Source organism: Amblyomma mixtum, chromosome 5 (genome assembly GCF_055824585.1).
Source record: "Amblyomma mixtum isolate Tamu chromosome 5, ASM5582458v1, whole genome shotgun sequence".
Classification (NCBI taxonomy): domain Eukaryota; kingdom Metazoa; phylum Arthropoda; class Arachnida; order Ixodida; family Ixodidae; genus Amblyomma; species Amblyomma mixtum.
The window spans coordinates 99621050-99643159 of NC_143016.1; the positions used below are offsets into that span (position 1 = coordinate 99621050).

Below are 22110 nucleotides of genomic sequence, written 5' to 3' on the forward strand. Positions count from 1 at the left end.
TTTGGGCAGAGGATGAACGATTAGGTGTTCATGCACGTGCCTTGGAATTGGCAAGGTGTGTACACGGATTCCTTCATATTGTACTCCTGATTTCGTAACCCCACCACTGCCAAATACATCATCAGAGACTATAAAACCGCAATTCGAAATTTTGCCAAAAGAAGGGCCCACTCCGCAGCCATCAAAATCTTACAAAAAATCTCCAATGCCCGCCAGAACACATTGATCTGGGTCCCCGCCCATTCGAATCATCCTGGAAACGAGGCGGCGCACCAATTAGCCCGAGGATTCGTGGTTAACCGGGAGGTGCACTAGTCCGAGCTCAGGTCGGCCAAGGAGCGAGTGACGACTTACGAAGAAATTACTACCCACTTCAAGAAAGAAAGACAAATCTTCCCAGAAACATACAGATCTGTAAGTAAAACACAGCAAGTGAGTTGGCGGCAGCTCCAAACAGACACTTTCTTTAATCCGTACATGTACTCCACATGGTTCCCAGAGCAGTTCAGCCCCGTCTGTTCTCTCTGTGGGCTCCAAAAGGCAGACACAGCGCACATCCTATACTCATGTACTCAAGACAAGCCATCGCAGAGTCTGCAGCTCTCTACCCAATCTCATTGGGAGGCCGTGCTGCTCAGCTCGGACCCGGAGGCTCAACTCCGAGTCACGGAGCGGGCCGAAGAGGTCGCCGAACGACATCGTCGGTCGGCCACCTGGCGTCCTGCCTAGAAGAGGAGCCCACCGCGGGGAGGCGAACGTCACCCCAACCGGCGCCAAGAACTCGTCTTTAATACAGTTTACCTCCTCTTCCTACAATGCGGGTGCCGCAGTGATCTCTAACGTTTCTTCTTTATGGATGTGATGATGATTTTGTCCTCAGGCTTAATGGCACATACCCACGGCGAGGATTGGACAGGGTGCATAGCGGCACCCTTAACCACATTCCCAAGTTTGTTTTTGAAGCGAAAAGCTTCACTAGGCTCGTCAACACCGCGCTTCGCGTGGGCCACCCCTGGGCGCCGCCGTGGCGCGCCCTTTCCCTCCTCGCCACCCCCTCCCTTCTCCTCCTCGCCAGTTTTTCACTCCGACTCCGAGCCATGCGAACGGGCTTCGCATGGGCTCCGTAAATTATCGCTACCACGGCGAAACGAAACAGCGCATTGACCCAAGACTGGTACCAGACGAAGCGGAACACCATCCGGATTCCGTGGATACCTATTGCTATCAGGCAAGTGGGTCCTCTGCCGAATATTCGACGGAAACATTTTTCGGACGCCGTGTTGACAGCTAGGCATAGCTGCGACCACGGCATCGACCGAGCCGGCTAGGCCTAACGGCGACGCCGGTGCCGAGTACGGTCACGCAAGATGATCCACGCCGTAGAAGGCGAAGCTGTAACGGAGGCAGAGCTTCAGGATGACGGATGGATCCCCGCCGCCCTCGCCACGCAGAAGAAATACAGGAAAAATAGGCAAGCCGCCAACGGAACGCCGGCAGCAGACGCTGACGGGCCGGGGCGTCTCTCTGATCACAGCAAGGCGTCCAAGGATGGAAACTCTGCTACACCCAAGCCGCGTCCGCCGCCTCTATTTCGAGGCAAACCACTGCCAAAACTCCCGCAAGACGACTACATAATCGTCGTACGACCACGAACGCCACTAGATCTGAAGACGGCATCCACGTTGGAGATTGCCGAAGCCATCTGTACTGCGCTAAAACTGCCTCCAGCGGAGACAGTCCAGAATGATAGGTTCAGAGTGCATCCGTCGAACAACACTCTGACCATCTGCACGCCAAACATGCAACGTGCCGAAGCTTATAGTCGCCTGACATCTTTTCAGATGGCGGACCAGCTGTTTGAGGTTAAGTCCTACGTACCAAAGCCAGAAGATTCTGTCCTAGGTATCGTCTTCAACACTTACACGAGATAAAAGGACGAGGAGATCCTAGCGGAACTTCGCGCCCGAAATCCCGACACGGATATAATACACGCGCGAAGAATGGGGCAGACCAGGCACTTCTTCATCATATTTGCCGGAAATCACCTCTCAAGATCCATCAGATATCTGATGTTCGATGAACTCGTTTATCCATACCACGACAGAGTGGAAGCTTGCTTCAACTGTCGGAAGGTTGGACACCGCATGGACGTCTGCCCACAACCATTCCGCGAACTCTGCCGCAGATATGGAGTCAACCACGCTCAGCCCAAGCAGGGAGAACAACATACGTGCATCTCCACTTGCATCATCTGCAGGGGCCATCACTTCACTGGCAGCCGCAACTGCAAGTTCCGCTTTCAAAAGCAAGTAAAAGAAGCCAACATGAAGAGGGCCAACAACAGCGAGGGCCAAAAACAAACCGACGAGAGACAATCGCGATCCAGGAGCAAGCATCCACCAGGGGGACGCCACCGCAGCGGATCGTCATCCAGGCAGCGACGCCTCGTCGGGAAGCGCCAGCAGATCCGCCAGCCGCAGCCGATATCGCGACCGCAGCGAAAGCCCGGGACGCAAGAGTGTGACCTGGCACAGGCCCCGAAAAAGAAGCCCTTCAGAAACAGGTGAGGGAGCTTCAAATGCATAACCAGCGCTTGCAGTCCCAAATAGACGAGCTGAGGAAGCTAATAGGACAACATGCCGTAACTCCTTCTAATCAACAAAAATCCTACAAGGCAGTGCTACAGCAGTCTGCAACCACAAGTACTCCACCTGAACCCAAATCACCTTCCCCATCAGGCCCCTCAGTGATCAAACACACATCCCCTGCTCTTCCCAAGCAGGACGATAAGCTAGGAGATAAGGCTATGGACGTGGAGGTGGCATCTAGACTTAAAAGGCCGGCCAATTCGATGGCAGATACTCCTCTCACACCTCCCAAGAAAAAACCGAAACGACGGTAGCAGATTTAGTCGCCAAAGTGGACCTCAGATTTGCCAAAGTAGAGGCCGACAGAAAGGCCGATCTAGAACGTCTAGATGCCAAATTCGCGGCTACACTGGCAGAATTCAAAAGTTTTATCATCGACGAAGTTAAGAAAGAAATGGCCAACCTAGCGGCCAGGATCACTACACACGGAATGCAACCAATTCATGGGCAATATGGCCCCCCGCCCACAGAGAATTAGCGTATGGCAGTGGAACTGCAGGTACTTCCTTCCCAAGAAGGATCACCTGCAGCTTCTAATCCAGAATACTGAAGAAAATCCGGACGTAATTGCGCTCCAGGAGAATAGAGGAAAAATCAAATTAGCGGGATTCAAAAGCTTCATGCAGAAAGGCGCGGACACCAAAAAAGAACAGTTAACCGCTATTCTAGTACAAAGAAACATCACGGCTATCCAGCACGAATTCGATAGCATAGCCGCTAATTACACTCTGATAGAGGTTGTTCCTCGCAATAGAGGAGACAGAAATCTTTTCATACTAAATGTGTTCAGCTCTCCCCAAGATAAAGGGCTAGCCGTTCCAAATTTATTGCGTAAGACTATGCACTTCACTAAAGGAGCGCAACTCCTCGTATCGGAGACTTTAACGCACCCCATGCTGAATGGGGATACGTTAAATCCACCAAGAAAGGCACGAAGCTATGGGAAACTTCACGCGATCTCGGCCTCACTTTACTTAATGATCCGCACTCCTGCACGCGGCTAGGCAACAGCGTAGCAGGGATAGCACACCCGACCTGACCTTCACCAAGAATATAACTGAAGCCAAATGGCATAACACCAGAAATACGGCAGGCAGCGATCACTGCATTATAACAATCTCGTTTCATACGTCCGCACACAAGTCAATTCCAACAAGCACTACGCTCACGGATTGGGATAACTTTAGAAAACTTAGAGAAGATACCGCTCCCACCAACATCGAAAACTTAGATAGTTGGGTAGAGCAGCTTAAAAATGACGTGCGCAAGACGACCAAGGAGGTGGACGCGACGGAAGATCAGCCGACGGCTGACTCCAAGCTTCTACATCTCTGGGAAGCGCACAAAAGCACGGTCAACCAGATAGTCAGGCTCATTCGAAGAATCACTGCTAAGAAGAGAGGTATGAAGGAGTCCGACATCTGTCGCCTTATACATGCATTCGTCATTAGCAGATTCACCTACTCTCTACCATACCTCAAACTCTTTAAGATGGACATCGACAGATTAAACAGGTTACTCAGACAGGCATATAAAGCTGGTCTAGGGCTTCCTAGAAACACACCCGCGGACAGATTTTTATCCTTGGGTATACACAACACTGTAGAAGAACTCATCACTGCACACAAGGCGATGCACATCCAATGACTGGCCAACACTACAGCGGGAAGGGAGATTCTAGATCGAATAGGCGTAAACGCTGAACCCATGTCTAACCGACCGGGCCCTCTACTACGAGGAGTGCGCGACAAACTACTCATCAAACCGCTCCCCAAAAATATGCTACCGGGCTTCCACGATGGCAGACGACGAGCCAGAGCGCGGGCTCTGCATAGAAAGTACCTCAATCATCCTGGAGCAGTATACACCGATGCAGCCGATTATAATTTCAGCCAAGGGGCCTTCGCTATCTGCGCATACAAATTCATAGCAGGAAGAAGCGAGTGCATCTCTGCGGCCTCAGTCACGGTCAAGTACGCGGATCAAGCAGAAGAAGCGGCCATAGCCTTGGCCATAGCAAATACTGACATCATTCTCAGTGATTCCAAGACTGCCATACGCAACTTCTCGCGCGGTAGAATATCCATAACTGCTAGAAACATACTCACAAATATTACACTGCAACGAGAAATAGAACTGGTATGGACTCCTGCCCATTCAGGCAACCCAGGGAACGAAGCAGCCCACCAACATGCTCGAGGTTTTGTCGGCCGAGCGGTGGGTTCTCGTCCAGGGGGATCCGAGATGGAGGCAGTGATTTCGTACCACGAAATTACCCAATTCTACAAACTCTTTAGAAGAATCTATCCTCCCCCGCACAAGTCACTCTCCAAACACCAAGAGGTGGCTTGGAGAAGACTTCAAACCAATTCTTACCCGAACCCGTACATTTACGCCCACATCTACCCCGATCTCATAGACCCCACCTGCAAACACTGCGGTAGCACAGCCACCCTCGATCATATGCTATGGGACTGCCCGGAGGATCCTCCTCCGGAAGCTCTTATAGAAGCTCCCTCACCAGACGCCTGGGAAGAAGTGCTGCGCAGCTCGGACCCCGCCGTCCAGGCAGGAGCCATCGAGCGCGCCGAAGAGGTCGCCGCCAGCTATCAGCTAACGGCCACCTGGCCCTTCTGCCAAGCGTCCAGGAACCCTTCTTTTCCGACAATAAAGTTTTTCTCTCTCTCTCCTCCTCGCCACCGGTTTACCCTTCGCCGCTGCGGCGCGGTCTCCGCCGCAGTCCCAAGAGAAGGTTCTTTCGCAAGTAGTTGCGATAACGCGTGAGCGGCGGCGGCCGTAGAAGAGGCGCAGACATTCGCCATGGAAGGAAGAAAAGAAGACCCAGACGTGGTAGCGAGGGAGTTGGCTCGAAATCTACACCGCTATCGTGCTGCTCCCAGTGCCTTGTGCGCGAACTGCGACATCCATGGCGTCAAACAAAGCATAAATGCAGCTTTTCGCTTGTATATCCAGGCTTAACCAGAGTTAAACCACTGCGAATTTGTTTCCTTCCTCAGGTGGGGCCTCAGTGATAACGCATTAAAAACGTTAATTATCCGGCCTTTTTGTTGGTGATGACTGTATGGCAGTTCAACGTTCGAAAGATACACATTCGCTATGAGAGACGCTGTATTGTGGAGTGCTCTAGATTAATTCCGACCCCCTGACGTTCGTTAACGGGCACTGACATCGAACAGCACACTGGCGCCTTTGCATTTCGCTTCCATTTATATGCAGCCGCCCTGGCCGAGATTTGATCCCTGCCATCATTGGCTTAGCATCCGAAAGCCACTCTGGCGGGGAGAAGGGACAATCACACACGCGTTGCCGTTTTTCGAAGAGGAAAACAGACAAGGAACGCGCACGGAAGAAGGAAGACAGAGAAGAATAGGCTGCTTTCACGAGCGGTCACGCGATCGCCTGCTCTAGAACGTCGGTTCTCCTGGCCAACTCGAACCAACGAAGCTCTACCGATGGACGCCGGGAAAAAAGATGCCGATTCCACAGCGCACGATAAGGGCTCACGGAAAAAAAAGAAGGCGGAGAAAGAACCGCACAAGGAACGCGACAGTGAAGCACCCACTGCGACGGCAAAGGACTCGTCCAAAAAGGAGAAGACAGCCCCGAAGAAGCGTCCAGGAGTACAATCGTCCAAAGGCCCGTCCTCCGCCGTTGGAGGTCCACCGCCAGAGACAACCGCGGCCGAACACACTGCGGTGGAGACTGCCGCCGTCGTTGGGCATCGTCAATCTGACATTACCCAAGGGACCACGGCTTCAAAGGCGACGCTTGCCAAAAGCCGCGACAAAGATGGCGGCGACAAGCGTAAGGGACGGGGCGTCGGTTCCAGTTCCAAGGAGTCTGCGTTACGGTCAGCATCCATCAAAGGTCCGAGCCTGCAACCGGACGTCGGTAGTTCCCAGGGGGCTCGCGTGAGCAGTGACAACGCCAACCCGGATGCTCCACGTACTTCCCACCAGACTGCAGATGGTCGTAAGCCAAGCGCCGCAGCTCTGTCGCAGCTCATCGACGGAGTGGAGCTCTCCGGTGGTCTGTCGGTAGATGTCATGGCAAATGCGCCGGTCTACGTGGCGGTTGTTCCCGCGAGTGGCGCATCTGACGCCCACGGCACAGCGCATGCTGAAAGAAGTGCCCACGAAGCGGCTGACGGGAAGTACTCTGCTCTCACGGATGCGAGCAGCGTCGCGGCGAGCGCGTCAGAGCACGTCGACATAGCCGCGCGGAGCGACAGGAGGCGGTCGACGCTCGTGAAGCAGCACACCGCTATCGCCGAGAGAGCGCTACGAGACCGACGGGGCTCCACAATGCCAGCGGTACGTGTGCTGATCGAAAGGGGCATTCGCGTTTTGAGGGCTGTGCAGAACGCTGAAGGAATCTAACCAAGGATTGTAACGTGGTCGGCAAGCTTAAAACTTGGAGGGACACTTCAGCTACGCCACAGCCGCTCCCCACCGATCTCAGCGCACTTGCCCGTTGTCAATTTCGGCCAATCAGTGACCGCTTTGGCGGCGCCTGGCGGTGCGCGCTTGCGACCGGTTTGGGGAATAAATAGTAGTAGCGCAGCCCTCTCGAGCGGACCTTCCGGTTGCTCGCCCGTGAGGAGGGAGGAAAGCGTACTTTCCTGCGTCTCCACGGCGCGCCTCGTCGGCCATGCGCCTCGTCGGTCATACGGCGTTCTGAAATTACCGCAGACTAATGCCATATATATACGGAACTGATAATTCCCGACTTAATATTTTTAGATCCCTGGGGGTCATGATACGACTCCAGGTGCAATGGCCCTGCGATTGCACATGGTGCCACTGGTGGGGCCTGTACGACCCAGGTTGCTTATCTTGGGCAACTTCTCGCGTCCAGTCATTAATTTAATTGCCACCTGCCCCGGTTGTCAGATTGCTCCCAATCCGGCGGGCAGGTTGTGACGATGATGCACCAATGTCACGTGACCTAGGTTGCTTCTCCGGGGATTTATCGCTCAACGCCCACGCCGCCGACGCCGGATTCTCTGCACAGCGGGGGCCCTGACGCTGTCGCGTTAAAACGGCAGCGGTGCTTCCTTTTTATTTTAACCCGTTTCTGTGGGTTGAAGGGACGCGTTCGGACCGGGCATCAAATGTGGTCGGAGCTTGAGCGACAGTATCCGGATTCGAACCTGGCCTCGGCGGCTACGTTTCGGTGTTGGCAGCACGAAATGCACCTATGTGCTGTGCAATGTCAATGCAAGTCTGTTACGTCCTTTATTGCTGGTGGCAGGGTACAGACTGGCGGGGAAGCCGCCAACACGTGACACATGGTAGCTCAGGGTTGCTTGGCCCTAAAGATTGTCCCGCTATAACACTCCTCCCCCCTACGTCACGAAGTCCTTCAGATACGCAGGGCGGCTGCGTTGGCGCTGTGGTCGCTGGACTTGAAGGGAAGCACTCGCTTCACGGTCCTCACCACAGGAAGCAGATTCGGTACTAGGCGCTGCAGCCTCCTCCAGTCTTTCTCCTTGGTCCCGTCTTCCAGGGTCCTCTAGGCTTGAAGGAATGCCAAGCCCGGAACACCCTGCTGGGGAAGCAACCAGCGGTTCCTCCTCTTCACACATCCCAGAAGCGAAACTGTCCAATGCGTAGCTGGCAGAACGACTTCTGAGTTGGTCAACATGACGTCTCCATCGACGACCGTCCTTGGTGACGACCAAGTACGACACTGGTCCTGTGACAGCATCCACAATGCCCGGCAACCACTTGGGCCCATAGAGATAGTTGCGCACAAACACTCGATCCCCCACATCAAACAGTCGCACTGCCTGGCTACGGCGCTGCATCACCTGCTCTTGTTTCTGCTGCACACTGGACTGCAGGTCAGGATGCAGACGCTCTAACACAGTTGAAAGTTTCCTGCCCATTAGCAATTCGGCCGGGCTCTTGCCTGTTGTAGCATGAGGCAGGATATGCTGGGTCATTAAAAACCTAGCCAGACGTGTGTCGATATCGCCTCCAACCATTCGCTTGAGTACTCCCTTGGTTTCGCGCACCATGCGTTCTGCTTGACCATTCGAAGAAGGGTGATATGGGGCAACGGTCACATGTCGGATTTGATTCCGGCACATGAAGTCTCTGAACTCCTCCGAACAAAAGGCAGTGCCATTATCAGAAACAACAGTTTCTGGAATGCCATGGGTAGCAAAAAGGAAACGAAGCTTCGCACAAACTGTAGCTGTCGACATGGAATTCATCCGGCACACTTCCAACCACTTTGAGTGAGAGTCCACCACAATGAGGAAAACTTTGCCTTGGAAGGGCCCAGCAAAATCGATGTGTAGTCTTGTCCAAGGACGCTTTGTGAATTCCCAAGGGTGAATCTTTGCAGCTGCTGGCGCAGACCTGGATTCCTGACAACGTGCACAGTCTCTCACCTTCTGCTCAACATCTCTGTCGATTCCTGGCCACCACACGGCTCCTCTGGCAAGCCCCTTCATCTTGACAATTCCTGGATGAGCTGTGTGAAGAATGTCCATGACATACGGTCGAGCTGGCTCTGGAATGACCACACGACTGCCCCACAGCAAACAACCTTGGTACACCGACAGTTCATGCTTGCGGCTCACAAACGCTGCAAACTCTTCTGGCAGCTTACCCTCTGGCCACCCATGCTGCACCCAATTGCAGACTCTAGCCAACAGCTTATCCCTTGACGTGAATCTTGCCACCTTCCTAGAGTTCCATGCTACTTCCGGCGCCATTTCCAGCATCCCTACTTCCCAAAGACGCTGCTCCTCTTCCTCTGCCCTACTGGCTCTCAGTGGTAAACGACTGAATGCATCAGCATTGGAAAGCTTCTCCGCTGGTCGATACTCAATTTCATAGTCATAAGCCGATAACATGAGGGTCCAACGCAGCATCCGTGGTGATAGCACCTGGGGAATGGGCTTGGCATGGTGCAACAGTCCTAAGAGGGGTTTGTGGTCTGTCACAATTTTGAAATGTCTCCCATATAGAAACTGATGATACTTCTTTATGCCAAAGCCGATGGCGAGCGCTTCTCGGTCTGTCTGGGCATAATTCCGTTCTGCCGCACTCATAGTTCTCGACGCATATGCAACCGGTCTCTCGCTGCCATCTTCGCACACATGACTCAACACAGCACCCAGTCCGTACGGGGATGCGTCACAGGCCAGCACTAGGGGTTTGTTGACATCATAGTGCACCAGAACATGTGATGACTGTAGCAGATCTTTCGCCTGGCGAAATGCTTCCGCCTCAGCTTCCATCCAACGCCACTCGCGACCCTTGTCCAACAGCCGGTACAGTGGCTCCAAGGCATGAGCTGCTCCTTTAAGAAACTTGTTGTAAAAGTTCAGAGCTCCTAAAAAGGCTTGAAGTTCCTTTTTGCATGTCGGCTCTGGGGCCTTGTGAATAGCACGCACCTTGTCTTCTGTCGGCTGCACACCTGCAGAGTTCACACGGAATCCCAAGTAACACACTTCCTCAACACCAAATTGACATTTGTCAAACTTTAGTCGCAGACCGTCTTCATGAATTCTTTTGAGCACTTCTTGTAAACGAGCATTGTGCTGCACCTCATCCTTTCCACCGATCAAGATGTCATCCAAGAACACAAGAACACCATCAATTCCATGCAACAGTTCTTCCATGTACCTCTGAAAGATAGCCACTGCCACTGCCACGCCAAATTGAAGACGGGTTACGCGGAACAGTCCCCGATGTGTTGTAACCGTCAACAAGTCAGCTGTTTCTTCATCAACAGTCTTCTGTTGATACGCCTGTCCGAGGTCTAGCCTTGAAAACTTCGAGCAACCTGCCAGCCTGGCAAACAGCTGCTCCGGTGTCGGCAGGGGATACGTCTCCCACTGCACTACACGATTGACTGTGCTCTTGTAGTCCCCACAGATCCTTATCGATCCATCTTTTTTGACAACTGGAACGACAGGTGTTGCCCACTTCGAGTGCCGCACAGGCTGGAAAATGCCTTGGCTCACCAACTTGTCCAGTGCTTCGTCCACCTTCGGTCTCAATGCAAACGGTACTTGTCGTGGCTTCAGAAATCGCGGCGGAGCTGCCGGGTTCACCTCTATGCGTACAGGAGGCCCTTTACTTGTCCCAAGTCCAGGCTCAAAGACTGAAGAATACTTCTTGAGCAAGGCTGTTGTTCCCCTACTGCCAGTTCGACTCGGCTCGTACACACTGTGAACACCACTCAGACTTATTCCCAAAGACTTGAACCAGTCCCGACCGAGAAGTCCGATACTAGCACCCTTAACCACCACCAATCGCAGGCGATGTTCCTGCCCCTTGAATTCCACCTTCACGGTCAGTTCACCCAACACTCGTAGTTCCTTGTTATTGTAAGCTCGGAGATGAAGATTACTTGGGCGCAACGCCCTTTTCGATATTCGCAGCTTCTGCATAGTCCGGTCGTTGATGACTGAACACACTGCACCAGAGTCCACCTCCATCTCTAGGGGACTTCCGTTGACGCGCACTTCCACTCTCACGGCTGGCTCTTCACCAGACAGCACGAACACGTCGTAAACGTCCGACGCAGCATTCTTGTGACGGCCTCCACTGGCCCGTTTTTTGTTCTGAGAGTTGGGTTCAGCCGAAGCGCGAGCTGCCGCCTTCCTCCTGCATGCTCTCACTATGTGCCCTCGTTGCTTGCAGAAGTGGCACTGCATATTCATGAATGGGCAACTGCTTGGCGAATGCGCACCCTTGCAGCGGAAACATACGCTTGTGCTTCCAGGCGAACCAGCCTGCTTATGGGTACCCTCCTTGGCTGTCACTGGCGCAGAGACCTTCGCAACACACGGGTCGAAACGCTGCCCGCTCACGCTGCCAACTTCACACGATGCGGCACTGCCGCGAATTTGCTCGGTCTGTCGCTGCGCAGATTCCATTGCAATGGCTTTCTCCCGAGCTGTAGCAAACGTAAGCTCCGGCTCCGCCAGCAACCGACGCTGAAGGGTCTCGCTTCGCACCCCGCACACTAGCCGGTCGCGCAACATGTCATCGAGCGACGCACCGAAATCGCAGTGTTCCGAGAGACGTCGCAATTCTGCGATGTAGTCGGCAATTGACTCACCGGGCTGCTGTTGACGTGTGCCAAACTTGAAACGCTGTACTGTCACCGACGGTCGCGGCGAGAAGTGGTTTGAGAGACGCCTGACGATCTCATCGTAGGCCACGGCCGACGGCGCATCCGGAGAACAAAGGGAGCGAACGATGGCATACGTTGCTGGGCCGCAAACGCTGCAGAGCGTTGCTCGCTTCTTCTCGTTACCGTCGATGTCGTTTGCTTGAAAGAAAAATTCGAGGCGCTCCAAATACAAGGGCCAAGACGTCGCCTCTGTTGGAACGAATTCCCCAATCGTGCCCAGCGCAGTTGCCATTTTTACCTCGTCGCCAATTATATGTTACGTCCTTTATTGCTGGTGGCAGGGTACAGACTGGCGGGGAAGCCGCCAACACGTGACACATGGTAGCTCAGGGTTGCTTGGCCCTAAAGATTGTCCCGCTATAACAAAGTCAAAGATCCCAGGTGATCGAAATCATACCGGAGGCCTTAACAAATTTCTCTATGCCTACACTATGACACCCCTTTATACCTTCTTTCACTCTCTCTCATCTTTCCAGTCGCGGCGCGGTTGAGGTGTCCAATTCACAAGCGGTCTCTCAAAAGGCCGCTCACACAGGCTCGACTCCCAGACTGGCAGGCTTTCAGAAAGTCCCTGCCCACAACCAGCCTGGTTAAAGATGGATACGAGCAGTGGGCCCAAACACTTATGACAACACTCAAGAAACACGAAACAGATACAGACCACGGAGGACTGCCCAGCGGTGGACAACCATCTACTCCACATCTGGGAAGCCCGCCGCAGTCTCACGAAACGTTGGAAAAGACAGAAACATAACAGAACACTCAAGAAGCGCATCCTAGATCTCTCACAAAGCAGCTCAGTATGCCTCAACTTGCTGACGCCAACTGGATAGATCGCTGTAACACGGCTGCCAGGCAGATGTCCGGGAAGAACACTTGGAGGCTTTTCCGCAGCCTTATAGACCCCGCGCAGACCCGGGGCGAAACACAGCGCCACTTACAACGAGCACTGCATAATTTCAAGGGCAGTAAAACACAACTCGCAGACACACTCAGGGACAAGTATCTCTGCTGCAAACAGGACCCTTGTGGTCAGAAGTATCTTTACGCAGGCAAAGATAATCCTGAGTTAGACGAACCGTTCCAACTCTTTCATCTCAAGGCAGGCCTGGCTAAAATGAGAAGGGGCACTGCGCCTGGGCGGGATAAGGTCACAGTCAAGCTGCTGGCCAATCTCCCTGACCAGGCGTATGAGGCCCTTCTGGAATACATCAACACTATATGGAAGGGCGAAACTCCGCTCCCTCTAGACTGGCAAACAGCTCTAGTAAACTTCATCCTCAAGGCGGGAAAGGAAATCAACACAGACAACTTGAGGCCTATCTCGCTCACCTCGTGTGTGGGCAAGCTAAAGGAGACAAGTGCGGGATAGGCTCTCCGAATACTTGGAACAACGAAACACGTTTCCAGACACTATGTTCGGCTTTCGCCCACATAAGTCGGCACAGGACATACTCCTCCAACTCAACAGAGACATAATACAACCAGTTGAACATCCACATAATGACAAGGTCGTCCTGGCCTTGGACTTGAAAGGAGCCTTCGACAATATCAAACACAGCGTCATACTGACACACCTCAATGAGACCCACTGTGGCCGCAACACTTTCAACTAAATCACAGACTGTCTAACCCATCAAGCAGCATTAATCAAAATCCAAGAGGCAGAATATGGTCCGTATCAAATGGGTACGCGGGGGACACCACAAGGCACGGTGCTACCCCCTTCCCCTTAAATTTGGCGATGCTCCATCTCCCGGACCAGTTGCAGGGTATTGAAGGCATGCGGCATGCGCTGTGTGCCGATGATATCACGACCTGGGCCACAGAGGGAAACTTAGGGCGCATGGAGGAATGCCTGCAAACAGCCGCTCACGTAGTGGATCGCTACGCAGGACACTGTGGTCTCCAATTCGCACCCAGCAAATCTGAATTTGTACACCTTAGGGTAACCCCTAAGGACACTACCAAATTACATCTCTCCTTAACAAGTGGCCCCATACATGAGGCCAAAGAGATTCGAATACTCGGACTCTTAACCAAAGAAGAGTACACAACATTGCACAAACTCCGCTAAATTGGTGGGCCGTATGGTCCGTCGCGTCTCCAAAAACAGAGGGGGTTTGCGAAGCAGGGATGCAGTTCGGCTGGCCCATGCTTTCGTAATCAGCCGAATTCTCTATTCGGTCCCTTATCTACACTTGCGGAAGCACGACGAAGACAAAGTTGAGATAATACTCCGTAAAATGATGAAGAGGGCATTTGACCTTCCTGTCTCCACCTCCAATGCGAGACTTCTTGCATTGGGAGTGGTGAACACCTTTCAGGAGCTCAAGGAAGCCCATCTCACAAATCAATACACGAGGCTAGCCCAAACGAAGTCGGGCCGGGACATACTAGCCCGGCTTCACATCCAACACGATTTCCACATTCAGGAGCGGGTCCGAGTGCCCGAACTCTGGAGACGCACCGTCAGAGTTCGACCCCTCCCCACTAAGATGGATAAGGAAGATCATAGTGGTCGTCGCCAGGCTAGGGCGGAAGCCTTAGCGCGCCACTATGGCAACAAGCAAGGTGTCTACTACATAGATGTAGCCGGGCCGACCCACGTGGGGTGGTACACGGCCGCGGTCATACATCAAGAAATACAGGTGGATGGGCTCTCCTTTCGAGCCCCAAGCACAACACAACCTGAAAAGGATGCTATCGCCCTATAGCTGCTTCTGATACCAAATCAAAACACATCATAACAGACTCGCGTTCGGCGTGTAAAAATTATAGGGCTGGCTGGATAACTCCACTAGCTGAACGGATACTAAGGAACTGCAGCCGAGACACCGATCCTACTCCCCGCTGGATAGTTTGGACTCCTGGCCATCAGGGCCTAGCAGGAAACGAAGCTGCAGACGCGGCGGCCCGAGCACTCATTCACCGGGCGTTCCCATTGGCTCCTGAGCACCTGAAACCTGAAGGTGGCTCTTTACTCTCGTTCAAAGATATAACATCTTATTATAAGGATAGGCACCGCGTGTACCCAGCCCCTGCAAAGGGACTGGGGAAAGCATACGAACGCGTTCTACTTAGACTATTCACTAATACAATGCTGTGCCCGGCAGTATTTAAACATTTCGATCCCGCGTTCACTGGCAGGTGCAAACACTGTGGCGAGGTGGCTGACACCTACCACATGGTTTGGGCTTGCCAGCGCAACTCAGCTCTCTCCCCCACCGCAACCCTACCAGAGAGGAATGGGAGGCGGCCCTGCTTGGCTGCTCGGACCTTCAGGCCCAAAAGGCTTTGGTCAAGAGGGCTAAGCTGGCGGCTTCGACCAATGGGGCCCCGGAATAGGGACTCCACCCATTGCGGGGCTCTTTAAGAGAGCCTCACCTATTTTAATAAATAGAGGCTTTTCATCATCATCATCACCGATAAATGAGACAGTTCGCCATTTCCTTTCCTCATAAACCAATTTTATATAGCGATGTAAACCAGCCCCGAAGTATTGAGTTTAGAATAGACACGTATTTAACTTGTCGAGATAGGCCTCGGTGCAGGCAACGCAATACTCACACGCTGTCTCGGTCAGTGTGACAGAATTTGTGGTTTTCGAGCTAGATAAGTGTATTAGCAAGTGTATAAGTGTATAGGAGCTCATCCTGTTTGCTTCTCTCCTGTGTTTTGTCCCCTGCTCAGTTTTATGTTTTGTAATCATGTCATACCAACTAACTGCCAGCAGAATGTTTTTTTTTTCAATAATTTACACTTATTTGGTACTGCTCACAGAGTGCCGTTTATACTTTTTTTTTTCATAGGAATCGTCCGAGACATTCCTGAGCAATATAAAACATTTCATGGGGTGTCTAAGACATGTGCTACTTGGTAAAACGATTGATAACGATTGCACAGCTACCATAGTCCTCCATAAAGCCAGCAGTAAAATTCCAATAAGGAAAGGTGTCAGGCAGGGAGACACGACCTCGCCGATGCTATTCATCGCCTGTTGACAGGAGGTATTCCGGGGCCTGAAATGGGAACAGTTGGGGATAAGAGTTAATGGAGAATGCCTAAGAAATTTGCGATCCGCTGATGATATTGCCTTACTAAGTCACTCAGGACATGAACTGCAAAGCTAGACCAATGAATTAGACAGGCAGAGCAGAACGGTGGGGCTAAAAATTAACATGCATAAAACAAAAGTAATGTTGAACAGTCTAGCAAGGGAACAGCAGTTCGCAATTGTTAGCGAGGTGCTGGAAGTAGTAAGAGAATATGTCTTCTTAGGGCAGGTAGTGACCGCAGAGCCGGATCATAAGAGGGAAATAACTAGAAGAATAAGAATGGGGTGGAGCGCGTATGGCAGGTTCTCTCAGATTATGAATGGCAGCTTGCCAATATCCCTCAAGAGAAAAGTCTACAACAGCTGTATCATATACCGTTACTCACCTATGGGGCAGAAACGTGGAGGCCGACAAACAGGGTTCAGCTTAAGTTAAGGACAACGCAGCGAGCTATGAAGAGGGCAGTGCGGGTGAGGGAACAAACGCGGGTAAAGACGACCTAGTCGAAATAGGTTTTTGGTTTGGTTTGGTTTTGGTTTATGGGGCTTAACGTCCCAAAGCAACTAAGGCTGAGAGACGCCGTAGTGGAGGGCTCCGGAAATTCCGACCACCTGGGGTTCTTTAACTTGCACTGACATCCACAGTACACGGGCCTCTAGAATTTCTTCTCCAAAGAAATTCAACCGCCGCGGCCGGGATCGAACCCGCGTCTTTCGGGTCAGCAGCCGAGCACCATAACCACTGAGCCACCGCGGCGGCGCCCTAGTCGAAATCAAGAGGAAGAAGTGGGCTTGGGCAGGGCATGTAATGCGAAGGCAAGATAACCGCTCCTTAAAGGTAACAGAGTGGATTCCAAGAGAAGGCAAACGTAGCAGGGAGCAGCAGAAAGTTGGGTGGGCAAGTGAGATAGTTTGCGGGGATACGCTGGCCGCAGCTGGCAAATGACATGGTTAATTGGAGAGGCTTGGGAGAGGCATTTGCCCTGCAGTGGGCGCAGTCAGGCTGATGATGATATGATGATATTACGCGGTTACCCTCGGCGCTGTGGCCTAACAAAATTGCGCTGCTTCGATGATTTACGTGCACTGAAGAGGTTGCTTTCCCTGCAAGCTTCTTGAAAGCGCATGTATGATGGCGCAATGTGGAAAAAATTTGTAGGGCCTCAGCGCCGAGGGTAACCACGTTTTCAAAGCTCTAAAAACTGATATGGATACTTACAGTGGGCTACACGTCTCTCAGTAATTAAGCCTAAAAGTAATAGTGGAGGTCTCCGGAATAATTTCGACCACCTGGGGATCTTTAACGTGCACTGACATCGCACAACACACGGGCGCCTCTTGCGTCAATCAAAAAGCCTATTTTTAAAAATTGTGTAGTCTTAGGTGAGAAACCCTGTATAAGGCATCCATTCATGTGTCTTGTGTCAGTGCAGTCAAAATTATTTATATTCTTTCTTCCAGAAATCAGGGCTCTCCAACAACAAGGCGGTCGTCGCGCTATGTGCGCTCGCCATAGTTGGCGGCATGCTGCTCCTGGTGCTCGCCCTGTACAGAGAACCGGGAATTCTCAAGAGCAAGGTCTGTGAAACTCAGGCTTGTGTCGAGTTTTCCAGCAGGATACGCGAGTCGCTGAATGCCTCCGTGGAACCATGCCAGGACTTCGCGCAGTTCGTCTGCGGCGGCTGGGGCAAGGCACACGAACTGACAGTGGCCGAAGAAGCTCTCGTAGCGGCTTTGCGCGGCATGGGCGACTGGTTGCAAGACGTGAGGGCGGCCGATAAGCAAGACACGACGCTGAAGGCGCACCTCCTCTACCGCAGCTGCTACTCAGTGCTGAAAGGAGAGAGGGACGAGCTGGACGACGTTCGTAAGGCGCTGCTCGAAGTGGGAGTCGTCTGGCCCCACACGTCTCCAGAGCCCGACGTGCTGAGCACGGTCCTCCGCTCGTCCCTGGCCCTCCACTGGGGCGCTCCTTTTGACGTCACCCTGCGACAGGAGGCCACTGGCGCGCTCGTCGTTGAGCTGGAGCCGTCCAGAATGTTCGGCCTAGTTCGCGACAAATTCGACGAATTGTCCGGAGATGTCCAGAGACGCAAAGCTTACTTCGAAGCCCTCAGGCTGAGTTTCAAAAAGAACGACGAGAACCTACTGGACTTTGAGCAGGTGAACGGACTGGACAAAGACGCCTTCTCTTCCCTTCCGCAGAAGGTCGAAGTCGCTACGGACTCGGTGACGCTCGACACGAAGCTCGTCTTCGAAGGCGTCGAATATGTTACACCAGAACTGTGGCGGGAAGTGCTGACTCCTTACGCGCCGGCGAAGAACCCGAATAACATCCTGGTCAAGACGCGCTCAAATGAATTCCTAATGAACATCAGGGAGCTGTGGACAAAGTACGGCAAAAATAATACGCACGTCTTCGTGTCCTGGTGCATCGTGCAGACTGCCGCCCTCTACGCCAACCAGAAGCTCCAGCTCAACTTCTACGACACCGAGGACAGAGCAGTTCTGATTCAAGGCTCCACGTGTCTCGCCAGGGCCTTTCTCATCGCCCGCAGCCAGATCTTTGCCGGCTACGGCGACGAGGTGCTCGCGTCCAGGTCGCGGATTCTGGCTTACAAACTAATGGTGACAGTGCGCCAAGCCTCCAGTCACCGTCTGCGTCGCTGGAAGGGCTACAATCCTAACGTGACAGTCCTGCGGAAGACCAGTGCGACGGAGGCAGTGCTGCACGTCCTGCACCCGAGCTTTGTGCCTGACGGCGACGATACGGCGGCCAACATGCAGGACTCGCTCGTTCACAACTGGCGCAGCGCACCCGCCCCGACCACGGAGGCAGGACCCGTGCGGGACGTGCACTCCGCCATCGAAGCCAGGCAGCTGCTCCTGCTGCAGGAACAGGACTTCGTGCTTATGCCGTACGCCTTCACTTTCCCGTACTTCGACGAAGGCTTTACGGCGGCTCTCAACTACGCAGGCGTCGGAGGCATCGCTGCGTTCGCAATGGCCAACCTCTACTTCGAGGCGTACACTGAGCCGACCGGCGTCAATTCCTATCTGCAGGAAGCCTTAGACTGCATGAGCAACTCTTCGGTGGACGCCCAGGACGAAACGATGGCCAAGCTGCTGATGCTTCACGTGCTGTCATCGTCAGCTTCGCTCGACGCCTACGAGCGCCATTGGGTTTCGAACGACGTACCCCTGACGGGGCTTCAGTCGTACTCGCCGCGCCAACTTTTTTTCATTGCGTACTGCTACAGGCTCTGTGCGGGCGGCGTCCACTCCGCTGTTCATGCGCTATGCAACGAATTCCTGCAGCACGTTGAGGAGTTTGCGCGTGCCTTTAGTTGCCCAGAGAACTCGCCCATGAATCCGCTGATGAGGTGCAGCCTGCTTTGAAGAGTTCTCTGCGTACTTCCCAGTGGACAACCGGAGGAATGACGACTTTGCCAGCGTCTTCGCAATTCTGGGCTGCAGCTTATAGATCGTCTCCCTCAAAATTCATCGCGTCTTGAGCTATTTCGTACTACTGCATGAAACTGTTGTAATTTTCTAGCGGCCGTGTGTGTGTCATGTTTTGCTTCTATGAGACGGACTTAGTTATTTCTGTGCTCTCGATGAGATATTTGCAAGGCCTTCACCTGTAATGCTTTCTGTACCTTTCCTGACTAGTTTGTAGTCGCGTATCGATTGTAACGCCATACTGTCACTTTTTTTTTTTCTGAACACGCCAACCCTAGAGATGTTTGTGATCTTGTCACGAACTTGCGCGTGCGTGCCGCGGGCAGACATGGGCCTTTTCGTAGACGTAGCGGTGTACATGGAAGTCAGTCATGAGTCTTTCATTTTCTCCTATTGCTCTCCGACTGGCACCCCTTCAGTTCGATTCGTATATAAGCAGCCCGTATAACAGCTTTCTTAACCTTGTTTTGCGGCGAAGCGAGAGAGATGTGTTGAGAACACAACGCAGAGGACTGCTTCACAGAAGGGCTAGCCAAATGGACTCTGATGGACGCGTGGAAACGCTCATCGTGTAAGCGCGGTCACTACTCTTGGTGTGAAGAGGACCGAACTTTCTATACACTGCATCTGAGATATCTCAGAAAACATCACAAGGCCCAATCAGCAGGCGCGGCATCTTTTGTTGATTTCATATCGCTGTCATTCGCCGCTTCTTTCCGCCACTTGTTCACTTTCTTTCGCTGTTAGGAATGCATGGTTTCAGTGCGGAGCCGTGCGGTGGTGTTGATGCATGAGGAGGAAGCAGAGCGACCAGATGGCACGCCCAAGTTGAATTTGTTTTTAGGGCTCATGAACTTTTAGTGATGAACGTACGCACGTCAAACTGGAGCGAAACCTTGTCCAGCGGTCACGTGTGCGGTTGGAAACGCTGGATCCGGAGACGTCACTTAAATCATATTCCTCGCTGATCAGCGGCTCTCGTCGACAACTTGGAAAACAATCCTGCTTCCACGTGTTTGTGGCTTGACTGTGTTTCTTTTCTGAGTGCTGCTTGTCTGCCATGAAGGCGCTGTTGCATCGTCCTAGGGTTCGTGGTGCCCTTATTCTCATCTCGCCTTCGAAGCAACCGTCATGTTTTCGACAGGCGTGCGCGGCATTCCTGTTCGACGCAGGTGCCGCCTCTGTTAACTGTCCCAAGCAACAAATGTGCCGCACGCACACCGTGGGGGCTTGGCCGAGAATATGGAGGCATAGAGGGGCTAATTAGAAGAAGAGCTTCGAGAGGCAGATAAAGGACAGACGCCGCGTAGAGCATCTCCAGGAGGACTTCACACAGTGTCATCGCCAAGAAAGCGAAACACGAAAAAGGGGTAAAATTGTGAGACTAGCATCGCAGCCAGTGTGCGATTCAGATAAAATTTTAAACGGCGCAACAAACAGCCCTGTGGATGCACCCAGGCATGGTGGCGCCATATGTATACAGTATATGGCAGATAGAATTGGTCAAGCTAAGGTCAAGGACCCCTCCAATAGCCTCTTCCAATTAAAGGGACACTGAGGAGAAAGTGCAGTTGGCTTATGCCAGCTCCTAACTACAAAAAGGCTACTCTTGCTTCAAACAAAGCTCTTGCAGTGTAGAAGAGAGCAAGAACTTTAAGGCAGGTTATGGGGTTGCCAGTGGACGCGGCACTTATTTCAAAAGTATCTTCAGGCGGGCTAGTTGGTCTGAATTGTTCATATTTAAAACTGCGCGAAAACAAGGACCGAGCACGAACACAGTAACACACACAAGCAAGAACATAACACACACACAATCTACGCTTGTGTGTGTTACTGTTTTTGCTCGGTCCTTGTTTTGCTAAGTAATCAGCGATTCGCGGATGACAATGCCTTGGTAAGTCACTCAAGAGATGAACTGCAAAGCATGATCAATGAGTTAGACAGGCAGAGCAGAATGGTGGATCTAAAAATTAACATGCAGAAAACCAAAGTAATGTTCAATATTGTGGAGTTTAAAATGGGGAGATAAACACGTTCTCCCCTTTTAAGTACGGCTGACAGAGTTCAAAGCCGCGCGGACCCCACCCCGTGGTCGCGTACGCTACCGAGCGCACGCCGACCACGGCGGGCATTGCTCTGCGGGAACAAAGGAACGACACACTGGCTGACACAATCAAGGCATTTATTGCTGCAACAACAATAACGCCAGCTAGCAACAAAATACACTGAGGAATCGAGAATGTCCGACTCACCAGCACGGTTACGAGCGAACGTTCGCCCACGGTGGGGCAGAGGGAATAACTCCGAGGCCGGACGGGACGAGCTGAGGGGAACACGTTTCCACACGAGGTCGCCCGCCGACGAAGAGCGAAGCGGCTTGCGAAACGTCCGCGAGCTATCCCGGTGCCGAGCAGAAGAGACCCCATCGCTCCCCGTGAGCGCGCAGCAAATCGCCATCCGTGGCGCTGGTGCCGCTGCGACGCGAGCGCCCTCCCCTGTTAGTTAGAAGCAGGGTGTCGAACCGGTATTTTTTCGGGTTCGGTTCGGGTTCACGCCTTTCGGGTTCAGTTCCGGGTTCAGCTCCAGAGGGCCATTCCGTTCCGGTTCGAACCGGTTCGGACCGTCTCGAACCGGTTCAAACGGGTTCAGGACAAAAAAAAAAAAGAACGCAGATGGGTTTCAGTGATATGCGTTTTCTTTTTTCTTGCACATCGCTATACAAAATAAAAAATGCAAAGATTTGTTTGCGAGAACATAAAA

General features: G+C 52.7%; 1 protein-coding gene across 1 annotated transcript; it reads left to right on the top strand.

The window, feature by feature from the left end:
• The first annotated feature begins 1110 nt into the window (after nucleotides 1-1110).
• On the top strand, nucleotides 1111-20404 carry LOC149343182 (endothelin-converting enzyme 1-like). Its single transcript, XM_089545712.1, has 2 exons — nucleotides 1111-2563; nucleotides 17350-20404. Exon 2 carries the CDS (start codon nucleotides 17413-17415, stop codon nucleotides 19285-19287), a length of 1875 nt encoding a protein of 624 aa, XP_089401838.1. The 5' UTR covers nucleotides 1111-2563; nucleotides 17350-17412; the 3' UTR covers nucleotides 19288-20404.
• Nucleotides 20405-22110: the final 1706 nt, after the last annotated feature.